At 41.5% G+C, this 12,590-nt stretch overlaps 2 protein-coding genes across 2 annotated transcripts in view; one reads left to right on the plus strand and one right to left on the minus strand.

The window, feature by feature from the left end:
* Positions 1-248: 248 nt before the first annotated feature.
* LOC115358735 (parapinopsin-like) lies at positions 249-1,932 on the minus strand. Its single transcript, XM_030050729.1, has 4 exons — positions 1,602-1,932; positions 995-1,323; positions 584-826; positions 249-365 (listed from the first exon to the last, which is right to left on the minus strand). Exons 1-4 carry the CDS (start codon positions 1,930-1,932, stop codon positions 249-251), a joined length of 1,020 nt encoding a protein of 339 aa, XP_029906589.1.
* Positions 1,933-6,306: 4,374 nt separating this feature from the next.
* The window catches only part of cacna2d3 (calcium channel, voltage dependent, alpha2/delta subunit 3), a 33,650-nt gene continuing 27,366 nt past the window's right edge, over positions 6,307-12,590 (plus strand). Inside the window, exons 1-3 of the mRNA XM_030050661.1 lie at positions 6,307-6,538; positions 8,564-8,645; positions 12,337-12,453. Coding sequence (XP_029906521.1) covers positions 6,414-6,538; positions 8,564-8,645; positions 12,337-12,453 — 324 coding nt within the window. The 5' untranslated portion in view covers positions 6,307-6,413. The remainder of the gene's footprint in view (positions 6,539-8,563; positions 8,646-12,336; positions 12,454-12,590) is intronic.

Consider the following 12,590-nt stretch of genomic DNA (forward strand, 5'->3'; position numbering starts at 1 on the left):
CGTTCTCCTTTATTTGTGTTCTGCATTTTTTAGAAAGTAGGTAGACACTGCATATGGGATTCATCGTCATTAAAATTTTAAACTTGGTACTGCATCTTTATGTTTGCAATCACAACACATTTCACCATAAAAAAAAAAAAAAAAAAAAATCCTGACACTTGGAACTGAATTTGTACATGTTTCAGGTAAAGTGTTATTAATGATACAATTCAAGTTAATCCATTCACGCCTGGAGACTCGTGTACAATTCAGGAGGGAGACACTTTGTTCGTTGCAGGCTCAATAGTGGTCTGGGTCTCTGATACTTCTTCCTCCACCCATGTCTGTCTCCCACACAGCAGGAAGGGAACTGCATATCTTCGGAACTAGAGAAAACAAAATTACACAATGCACTCAGAGCCCCAGCCAACAACTCACAACAAATCTCAAAGTCACTACTTTTAAATACCACTAGATGGTGCTGATGTCCCAGAAGATGAGCATACTTCAGAACTTGGCTGATTTTCCCCTTACAGTTTATTTATCATAGAAATAAGTACATAAAGGAGAATATCCTGCAGCAACATTGTACATGTGTTCTTACCTGTTTGTTTAGGTAGATGTAGATGATGGGGTTGTAAACAGTGCTGCTCTTGGCCAGGTAGACGGGTACTGTGCCAACCAGGGGGTGAATCTCCACATCAGGATTGTAGACCACCAGCAGAGCCAGGCTGGCATAGGGCATCCAGCTGATCAAAAACGTCAGCACCATCAAAACCACCATGCGAGCCACGGTCATCTCTGCTTTAGCTGCTGCTCCCCCTTCGATACAGGCCATCCTAGACACCTGGGACACAGTGTAATGGAAAATGGATATTTGCAACACAATGTCTGCATGTCATGTGCACATTTTATGGCGCAGACAAAATGAAACACTGCAAAGTTAATAATTCATAGATAAAACTATTATACATGCAAAAGAACGTATGGTAATGCAAAATATGTTCAAGTTCACCTGGTGTAAGGTCCACAGTAGTTTTGCATAGGATGCCAAGATGATCAGAAAGGGAACGGCAAAGCATAGGGCAAAGTAAGACAGAATATAGGAGACATTTTTAGGGTCTCTGTTATGCCAGTCTGGTGCACAGGACGTCCCCACACCTTCCAGTTCATACCTGCCCCAGCCAAACAAGGGAGGTAAGTTCCATATAAGGGACCAGAGCCAGGACAAGGCTACACCCCCCGCTGCATGCTTTAGGTCGAAGGATACTGGTCCTAGTGGCTTACAGACCACAAACATTCTCTCCACTGCTATCAGAGCAACTGTGCACAGAGATGTGATGCCTGCAGAAAAGTGAGGCAAAGCAAAGCAAGTGAGACACTGGGGAGAAACAGATGTGTGCTGTTGACAGATTCATAAAATGATAATAAGTATTATCCAGAAACATGAAATTTACATTAACATAATGAAGAAATGCATCATTTAAGTAGATGTTTGTAAAATGAAGTAATTGCAAACATTAAAAACAAGAGACAAAATTTGTGGTATTTTTCATTACAATACATGTAGGAAAGGATGTGTACATTCCAGTGCATGATGCTGTGCTCCTCTTCCCACTCACCAAACAAAGATACTGCAAAACCCTCCATCACACAGCCTGTCCTTCCCAGGGAGAAGTAGCCCTGAGCGTTGTTGATCACAGACAGCACCCCTCCTGTCATGGCTGTGCCCAGGTCAGCCACTGCCATGTTCACCAGAGCGTAGTTGAGCGGCTGCCTCAGCTGCTTGTGCATGAGAGACACGATAATCACCGTAGCATTGAGCACGATGGCAGGGCCAGTGAAAATGGCCATGATGACAGAAAGAGTGATGAAGCCAGCGCGTGACAACGGCGGCTCCCGCTCCGGGCCCAGGTAATAAGAGGCATTTGGTAAAGAGACGGAGGGTTGCATGGATGCAGCACTTTTAAGAGCAGGCAGGCAGACTCTGCTGTCACTGCAGCTTCCAGCAGTCCAGTAGCCCACTTTGTGAGGGACACAGTGTGGAACACCTGAGATTAGATGCCCTAAGTCTAAGAATAAGACCTTCAATCTAGGCTTAACAAAGAGTAATTCCTCTGGGTGATGATCCTTGATCCGACGCCTTTAACTTGATTGTAAATGTGCTCAAAACAGGATTGCACCACAGTGCCCCAAAGTCCACTGAGGAACTTATTGCAAAAGACAAACTACCAGTTTGCCTCTGCTTCATGGAAACTGAAGTGGACTCCTGCTTTAGGCACAGGAACTTTTTCACAACATAATGTAACTAAGTGTAAGAGTGATGGAGATAATTTACTCTCTCTCACTCTTTCTCTCCCACTCAGCCTCTTTCTGTCTGTCTCCATCTCTCTCTAACTTTCTCTCTCCTGTCTTAAGGGTGACTTCAGGATAATGCCTGTTCCAACTGATTTATATTTCCACTTTTTGTCTCCCTTATCTTAGTTGTTTATGGTTAGGTGTGGGAGCAATGCAGGAAATAAAACAGGTGAAGTATACATCAAGCTCACACAGATTGGACTTTACCATTGCAGGTGTGACTACAGTGCCATCATAGTTATAATATACATCATTTGCACTGAGGAAGAATGCAAACATGGTCAACGGATAAACTTAAATCTTAATAGACAATTTACAGTTTTTCTTTTCTATTTGAGTCTAACCAATAAGAGTATTTTCTATATCTCAGCATGTTTGACCTTTATGTGATATCACATTTACCCTTTGCTGGCATGGCTAAAGTGGTGCAGTCACTGATTAAGCCTTTTACAATGTACTGTGCAGTCTGTACTCAGGATCAGCGTGATGTGCTATAATTAGTGTCCTCCAAACAAGTTATCAAATACATTGCTAAATTGGATCAAATCATCTGCATTTCTCTGATGTCCTGCTGTTGAGTCACAAATCTGAAATAAGTCTTAATTCAGAAAAAAACAGACCTGTAATGGACATCTCTGTGAGTAGGGATGTTGGAAGATTGAGATTGTGTCAGGATGGAGAGAACAGAGGGTTAGCTTAATTAACCACAATATTTAGTGTTGCATGGCAAATTCCTTGAATAAACTTACTGAATAATTTCTAATTCCAAAACAAAAAGCTGTAGTATAAAGCAGTTAAGGCTTTATTGATGTTTGAATATGACAAAAGCTCTATGTAGGACCAATTTACATGCACTGAGGTGTTACGTCCTGCAAAGAAATTAATCTCTCTGCCAAGTCAGGCTGAGCCAGACACATTCTTGATTCTGGTAACTGCTTGATAAAGTTCACTGAGAGGTGAATATGTTTGGCCTGAAGAGAAGTGAGGTTAAGCTCTGGGACTTAACTAGGGAGAGCATGAGAACAGGTGTCCAATATGTAACCTTCTAAGAGGTTTATGTCTAATCAAGTCAAGACAGAGATTACAAGTGTTTGGGTTGAGAGTCCAATTAGGCCCAAGAGGAGTCTCGGTCTGATTAAAAACCTTTCTATTATAAAATTATTGTTAAGTTTATCTAATTTTACTTTACCAATATGATAATTCAGCAGTCTGTCCATCAGCCAGTGTGTGTACAGAGAAAAGAAAGCTTTATAAACGTGTCATCATTGTGTGTTAATACAAATACCGCACTGTGCTCTAAATTCAGCACCATGGAGAGCACCCAGAGGTCCATGGCAGCATCAGGAGCCACAACGGACAGCACCAAGGGCCCAAAAGACAGAAATACTACCCTCCTCCTCCCCATTTTTTTCCAAAAGAAATATTGATGTTACAGAATGTCATCGTTACCTCCTTTTTGTGAGGTGATGATATTGCATACAGTGAGACCCATGGATAAATCAGTATTTCTGCTGGTGAATAATACTGAAATTAAACTATTCGTTATGATTGTCAGACCTCACTTTGACATCCACTGCTCTAAAAGGAAATATTTTAAATCACCAAGTGCAGTAAATTAATGAACGTGCAGCAGCATTATGTCATGAGTCTGTCGAATGCCACCAAAACTATAAATATGATCCTATTGTTCTGTGGGCTGTGCTATTGTGGGTTCAATATATCTAGTAAGAATGGAAGTCATGAAACTGATAAATTTACTATAAATTATTCTTTTTTTTTTAAAATTATTATTATTACAGCTACGGCTACAGTGAGGCACCTATGATGCCTCAAAAGTCAGCAGGCCTGTCAATTTTACTTATTCTCCATAGAATATATAAAAATGATATAATTTAAATATATAACGTGAGACTTTACTGATCCCTTTCTAAAGAAATCTTCTTTTCTCTTCCCCCTTCAGGTCAGGAGTCAGGGTCAGCTCCAGCACAGCGGACATGGGATTATGTTGCTCAAGACACTTCAGCAGGGCGGAATGATTGCTGGTGTTTAACTTGAGGTCTAAGACGAATAAAACGAATAAAAACACAGCGCAACATATTTTTATTTGCAGTGGATAGTTAATTAAAGCATTGAGCATGTGACTGCGGCCCGGGCACAGAGGAGGCTGTAATGGTTGATACTGTCCGTCATCCAACAGGCGCCTTATCGGCACGTCCCAGACAGTACAGGCTCCTCGCAACTTTGATGTACGATGCAATTACTAAACTAATAAAGGCTCAAGTCGAAACACGGTGTATGTGGCGGGGGATTTATCAACCCGCACGCTGCATTGACATCATTATCACACCCTAATCAACTTTTAGAGTATGGGGTTATAAGGGAGCATCTTCAGGTTTTAACTATCGATGAATATGACGAGCAAACATAAACTTCGTCTCTCTGTGGAAGAATATGTTTTAGTGCTTGCTCTGTCCGCAGTCGACGAATTGATAAAAGTCATCAGATACACTATTAAAAAAGTCAATTTTCATTTACCACCAAAACATCCAAACCTGCTTTAAATGATTGTATTTCTGGGGACAAATCGGCGCAATTATGTATGGCTGTCATGATGTCATGATTTGGTGTGGTAATTTACTCAACTGTTTTTGATAAACACCCAAACTTTAGAGGGAATGTTATGAATGCTCCCCTCATGTTCTTCTTTCTCTTTTTTTAAGATGCGCTTTCCAAATGAAGCTGACAATTTGTGCGTGATTTTTTATTTTCCATTAATCGATAACAAAAGCCATACAATGAAATTAGGACTCACTGAGGCCAAGGTATGATTAATGCATTTTAAATTATAATACCTAAACGATATCCATGCATGATTTCCCCCCCCCCTCTTACTGACTATACTGTGGTGGTGCTGCTGCAGCCAACATCAAATGTCTGCAGTCTCATTATTCACCCACTGAGCCATTTCATATCAGGATCTGCTCCTAAATATTTTTATTTGTTCATTCTCCTGTATGGTATTCAAAAGATTTCTTTAAAAACAATATTATATGACAGTGGTGGGTGAAGAATATTCACCCACAGAGGCTGATACTCTCTGTGTGTGGACCACATAGGATATAACACACTTCAGCCTGTGTTGCAGCTTTTAAAGGCAAGAACTCTAAAACAGTCCGTGCTATTTTCAGACAAGACATGCAAATCTTAATATCAGCAGGAGTCGCGTCGAGGAGGAACACCCAAGTTCACTATTTTGCAAATGAATCCAATATTTTCTCTTTTTCTCTGCAGCTCTATTTAAAAAAAAAAAAAAAAAAAAAAAAACGTTCATGTTCTGCTCACGTTAACACTGAATGAATGAACCCGTCCTCTCTCGCGGCTGTGCGCGCTCAGGAAGAACTGGAATTCATGCCAACTTGGCTACTTGGATGCAAACAAACCGACAGCGCGTTTCCAAAAGATCCGCGGTGTTTTCCCTTGTGAGAGGACGGCAATGGCCGGGAGAAGGCTCTTCCAGGGAGCAGAGGATGGAGAATACGCTGCAGGGTCATGGAGGCTGCAAGTGGTAAGTCTCTCTCTTTCTCTCTGTGTGTGTGTGTGTGTGTGTGTGTGTGTCTCTGTGTGTGTGTCTGTGTCTGCCTAACCCTCTCTCTCTCTCTCTCTCTCTCTCTCTCTCTCTCTCTCTCTCTCTCTCTCTCTCTCTCTCTCTCTCTCTCTCTCTCTCTCTCTCTCTCTCTCTCTATCTTCCTATCTGAGTCTTCTCACCCCTTCACTCCCTCTCTATCTGTCTGTCTCTCTCCCTCTCTCTTTCTCCCTCCCTCCCTCCCTCCCTCTCTCTCTCTCTCTCTCTCTCTCTTCCCACCCCCACCCTCAACCCCCCACCCCCCTCTCTCTCAGCAGCTGGGTGCTTTCAGGACCATCAGCTCGCCGCTCACACGCGGACCTGGTGAAGTGGGGGAAAGCCTGCAGCCAAATCCAGCAGCAGCCCTCAGTATGCGCTGGCAGCAGTGGTAACTGGAGAAGCGGACCAGTCCGTGGTGTTGGGACACAGGAGAGGGATCAAAAAGACACAAACGATGCAGGGGAACTGGAGGATACTGTTTTCCCACATGTGCTGCACCAGCTCCCTTCTCTTCTGGATCACCGTTGGCTTGAATGTGGTGGAGGTGGTGGGGTCCCAGCCAGGGATTCCTCTGTCAGTGTGAGTGAGAGGCTGCTCCAAAAACTTTTTTTTTATCACATGGAAACTGTTGGTCCCCTTTACAGGCAGGGACGTACCTATCTCAACTGAGTTTACCAGCTGATGATCTAAATTGACAGAACACATCATAGCATATACAGCATTAAACTGCTGAGAGATATATGAAGACAGGGTCACAAAAGTGTAGAGTGTGTTTTTGATGAAAATGCCACTAATTTTTGTTTTTATTGGTTGTTTGCCTTGAACATCTGGATGTCACTTCACCTGTCTTTTCATTTACCTCTACATCCCTGCCTTTATTCTCATTTCATACAAAAGCCATATTACTGCTTTATGTTTTAAGAGACCATTTGGTAGACTGGTGTACTAGTGAGCAAAGTAGGTGTTCCACAATGTGATTTTTGTAAATTGGTAAGATGTTGGAAAAATTCAGAGGAGGCAGAGACATGCAAAAATTCAGAAAAATGTTTTATCTTTACACCTAACTTTAACAATGTGTTGATAAAGTGACATTTACTTTGCAGGGTTTACCTAAAACTGATTCTACACCTATAAGGCTTATCCACTGCATTATGGCTTTAACTGTCTTTTTTTGTTGTTGTTTTTTAATACGAGCACTACAGTACAGTTCTAGTGCAGTTCTGCTGTGTGGCTCTACTGCTGCTGCTCCAGTGTTTCTTGAGACTTCATGAGCTCGGGGGGGTAAATGATTCCTGTCAGTCTTTTTTTTTTTTTTTTCTTATATTAAATTATGAGGAAATTTGAGAGTGCCAAAATGTCTTTGACCTCTTTTTATATGTGTGCCCTTTTCTTACACTGTACCTGTGAATTGTTAGAGTTGACATTATTGCAAATACATTTTTTAAGCCTTTTTTATATGCAATTTACTATTTCCGTCAACATCTGTTAGATCTATTATCTCTGTCTACATAAAACAGTGGAACTTGTTTAGTTAAAGTGAAGCTCCAAAGCATGCCTCTGTAGGAGAAGCGCTGGTGCAGCTAATGTAGAAACCTCAACACTGACTGCCTCCTTCTGCTTGCAGTTAAATTATACACTAGACCACAAAAAATAAAATACAAAATAAACATCTAAGATAGATGTATCATCTTGATCGTAACATCTATAAAGCTGTGAATTCAAACTCTCAGGATCTTCAGGGTTATTTCACTTAGAATAAGCTGCATATGTTTTAGATATGTTGGAGCGATTTTGGTTTTGGGTTTATAAGTTCATGTATCATGAAATCCTGCTAGTTCCTATTTTATATGAAAAGATAGGAGTGCATTTTCAAAAGGAAGCAGATAATTAACGGAGATCAAATGAATCTCTGTGCTTGTAAATCTATCAAAAAAGAGCTTTCTTTCGCAGTGTGGGTTTTCTGTACAAAAGAACATCTAAGCAGAAGCAAAGAGCATAACAAAAACCCTTTGGGAACCGTTTTAATTTTTAGTAGATCATGCATTCAGTTTTCATGCCACTTAAAATCCACCTAACCATGTAAAAAACAACAATAACAACAACAACATCAACATTCCCTGCAGAACAATTATATTCAAATTGCTTGATATTTTACTTACAATTTTGGCATTTAACTGCCAAACTTTCCCAGGCCTGTCTTATGACGGCGACCTAATGAGATTAAATATCTATACATCACAAAAACATTTGGGCAACCAACATTAAAGAGTGCAAAGGTCAGAGCCATATGACTATGAAAGTATCCCTGAGACCATAAAATGATTGTGAACAATGGAAATTAGGGCAAAGGAGGAAAATATGAGGATTTTAATTTGTACACTTGGACAATAACATCTGCCTATAAACCTTTCATTTCTTTCTCGCTTCCAAGTTTGGATGTTTCTAAAGACCACAAGTAAAGAAAAATATTTTTTAAAGGCCTAATCTTTGCCTTATGAAAGTTTAATGTACAAATAAAGAAATCTAATTTTGAAATGTATTTATTCTTCCAAGAATTCAGGACACTGTTGGCTAAAATGGTATTTGTCGCTTCTTTTCCCTTAGTGTGAAGCTCTGGGCATCAGCATTTGGTGGAGAAATCAAATCTATCTCTGCAAAATATTCCGGATCTCAGCTACTGCAAAAGGTAGTCTCTTCTTTTCTTAACGATGGCCACATATCGCTGTATCTTGTGTGAATAAGGCTGCTCTCTCTGTCTCTCTTCCATTCCCTCCCACTGATGGTCATGTAGTTACACACATTGTTCGCTGTACTGCTGTATTCCCTTTAATGGCTGCAGACACAGTTTGGTGTCTCAGCTGAATACTGATGCGTTCTTTTAGAGGAGACTCAGGTGTGTTGAGCAGAGACACAGCTGCGTGCAGGCTTGTATTGTACTGTATATGTGCGTGTGTGCGTGTGCATGTGCACGAATGTGTTTATGTGAGCGCACATGTGTTTGTACTTGATACGGCCCATTAACCACAGCGCTGATTCCTCTCTCATCTCATCTCTCCGGTTAACTCTCTGGAGTCAAGAGTTTCAACCTCTGGATATGAATGCGACAGGGAGACAAATTGAATGAGTGTGTGGCACGGCGCGATGATGTGAGAGGGGAGGAGCAGGAGGCAGGAGGAACAAGTGAAATCTTCAGGGAGTGAGCGACACAATCAAGTAGATTTAACGCTCTGCCCACTTGGTGGCAGAGGTGGGCTCTCCATTCAGAAGCCTCCAGTGTAATCTGTTCAGCCCTGCCAGTCCCATTGGTGGGTTTGTCCTTACAAATGCACAAACCCACAGAGCTTTACTTTAAATTCTGGTGGAGTTTACAAGGTTTCCAAAGACACCTGATGTGTCCTGCTGAATTACAGAGAAATGTGTTTGAAATGATGCACAAGACATCAAAATATTTTCTATTTGATGTAATGGTGCAGCCATAAAACAACAGCATCTTGGCTTTGAGTATTTCACTCAGTATCAGTGTGATGTAGCTTCAATGGAGCGCTGAAACCAGCAGGTACAGAATATGTTTCTGACATTGTCATAAAAGACAGAAAAAATGAAGCTACTTAAGGAGATATTTAATGGAAAATCAGTTCAAAGGGTTAAAAGGGGTCACTGAAGTTGAGTCTCATGAATGAAGAGCTGTCTGTTTAGCTTAAATAGGAACTGACCAATGTCTGTTAAACAAGCAAGTGAAGGTGTCAGTGTGAGGCTGCTTGTAAACATTAGAGCTCTGATCCCGCTATGCTGAGTTGTAATGCAGTGGACTGTAAGAGAGATCGCCATCACAATATGCCATTTAGTCTCATATTCAGTGTTGAAATCTTATTTTTCTTCTAAATAAGTAAAAAAAAAAAAAAAAAAAAAAAAAAAAAAATCATACAGTGGGATTAGATAATCCCCCTTGTCAATGCAGCCTCACTTGTTTCAGAATTTATTATTCTTGGAACAGGTGTGGATATCTTGAAACAAAGCAAAATAAGGCAGATCCGCCTGATAGTATGAGTAAAACTGCACTTAATCCAAACAAAATCTGGACAAAATTTGATTTGCATTAGAAAGAAGATGGATTATCTCATCAAGTGTTAAGACGCAGGTATTTTTTGCAGTGTGTGTCATGCGTGTGCTCAAACTGTGAGACATACTGACATGAAGCGCAGTTTTTGTGCCTCCCAAAATGTTAGATGTGCACTGGGATTTGAGTTGCATGTGTGTGGAAGATCTATGTCTGTGGTGTGTTTTAGCTTCCCATCGTTAATTTTTGTCATATGTATAATATACATAGATCCTCAAACGGTTTTGTCTTCAAGAGTGAAATTTAAGTGTTTGCAAGTTTTTTTTAAAGTATTGAATATTACAACATTTCTACGGCAAATACAACTATTTGCCGTAGAACTGTATAATTCAGTTTTCGAATGAGAAAAAACACAGTATTTTATTTTCTTATTTAGAGGTTTATTTAAATTTGTTTCCAGAATTGAACCTTTCAGTGGGCCTTGAGGAGTATACAGTGAAAAATTCACTCATATACGGTGCAAAAATTACTCTGCATAATTCAAGGCTCAGCTCTTCACCGGGACACTGTGATCTCTCTGTCTATAACACTCCCAACTTTATAAGTGAGGGAAAAACACACAAGTCCTTATGAGTCTTCAAAGGTGTAGGGGAGACTGAAGCACTATACATGCCTGTTCTGCTCTCTCTATAATGTTACCAGATATGCATTTTGTCTTTGTACAAAAACATTCACTGTTACAATATGCCCAGCAGATGTGTTTCCTTTTTTGTGTGTATGTAAGCACTTTGCTGCTGTTCCTGTTCATGGAGGCATGTCTGGAGAGAACAGGGCTGAGCCAGTCAGCACAAACCAGTGAGGTGCGAGGGAACTGACGGGTCGTTAGGGGCCTGGTCGTTAAGGGTGATCATTAGATGCTTTTTATGGTGAATTACCCGATTTCACTAAGATTTCTGCAGGGGAATAAAGGGTTCGAGACGCTGTGATGACTGTGGCTCTCCGGGCTGCTTGGCAGGCCTCGCTCCTGCATTGGTCATTATTCTAATCAATAATCATGATCAGTGCTTTTGATGGATGGGGCTTAACCTCCACTTGATGACTGGAGGACTGTGAGGGAGGAGGAGGAGTGGACTGGGGGAGTCGGGGTGCTGAGGCGAGGAGGACAGGCGTGAAATGAACTGTTCTGCTCCACTGCAACCCCACACTCTTCCTTTCACTAGGTAATTTGTCGCCTCATGTACTGGTGTGTGTGTGTGTGTGTGTGTGTGTGTGTGTGTGTGTGTGTGTGTGTGTGTGTCGGTCCGCTCCTCACAATGTGTGGTGTGTTTGTATGGCTGCTACTATCTTGGCTTATATGTATTTTTAGATGAGCACTGGAATTGTGTGATGTGGCTGGACAATCTGGGCTGCTCAGGGTTTTGTTTATATTTGTTACACATTTGCTTGTGTGTGTGTGTGTGTGTGTGTGTGTGTGTGTGTGTGTGTGTGTGTGTGCGTGCGTGCCAGGTGGGCAAGGGATTACGTAACGTTCTCCTCTCTCACGTTCTGATTTGTTCTGTATCAGTGGAGGTGCTGTGCATCCAGCAGAATCAGCATTATGCGAGGTGTAGTTCATTATCCAGAATCGCCCAAGCTTGACACGTTATTATCTTTCTCCTGTGCTTTGACTCCATTTCAATTACCCTCTTACCGTGCACAGCCCTCCGACTCAGGCCCGCCCCCTCGGCCACCCAGCTCGGCATCTCCAGCCAATCAGAGAGAAGGAAGCATCTTGTCAGGCAATAACTAAGACACGATAAAGCCTATCAATCATTCACTGTTGCAGTGTGTGTATGTGTGTGTGTGTGTGTGTGTGTGTGTGTGTGTGTGTGTGTGTGTGTGTGTGCGTGTGTTTATCAGCCATCCGTCCGAGACTGACTGGCTGCATCTTGTCAGCTAATACACTTGGTGAGGATTATAAACCTGTTTTTTTCCCTCAGTGGAGGTGAATACAGTGAAACATGATGTGCGCTTATGGTGTGTGAAGGGACTTTAAAACAAGGCAACACACACGCGCGCGCACACACACACACACACACACACACACACAGAGCAAGAGACAGAGAGAGAAAGAGAGAGAGAGAGATTATATTTTGTTGTCCCATTGATCTGTCTAATGTTAAATAAATATTTTAGGCGCCCTGTGACTAAAGGGCCTATAAAGCTGCGGTTTGTCCCGTAATCGCTACTAGCCTCTGAGCTCCAAGTTTCCTGCAGCCAGTGACAACATTTGCAGTTGTGGACTGTTTCAAAGCAAGACTTTTACTTTGTTCATTTTCAGAAATATAAGGAATTTGAGAAATCAGTCCGAGTGGAGGAAATTGATGGCGTGAAACTGGTCAAAAACCTGGCTGTGAAGATGGAGGAAATGTTCCGGAGAAAAGCGGAGGCCACGAGGGTAGGTATAAATGTATCAACATCTGAAAATCAGTCAGTCAAATCTGAGAATTAACTCCCAACTTGGCTCTTAATTCCCACCGGGCAGGGCGTCTTGGTTAGGTTAAGATAATTATATAGGCAAGTTATTTGGAGGAG

The sequence above is a fragment of the Myripristis murdjan genome, chromosome 5, assembly GCF_902150065.1.
Source record: "Myripristis murdjan chromosome 5, fMyrMur1.1, whole genome shotgun sequence".
In the NCBI taxonomy this organism is placed as follows: Eukaryota; Metazoa; Chordata; class Actinopteri; order Holocentriformes; family Holocentridae; genus Myripristis; species Myripristis murdjan.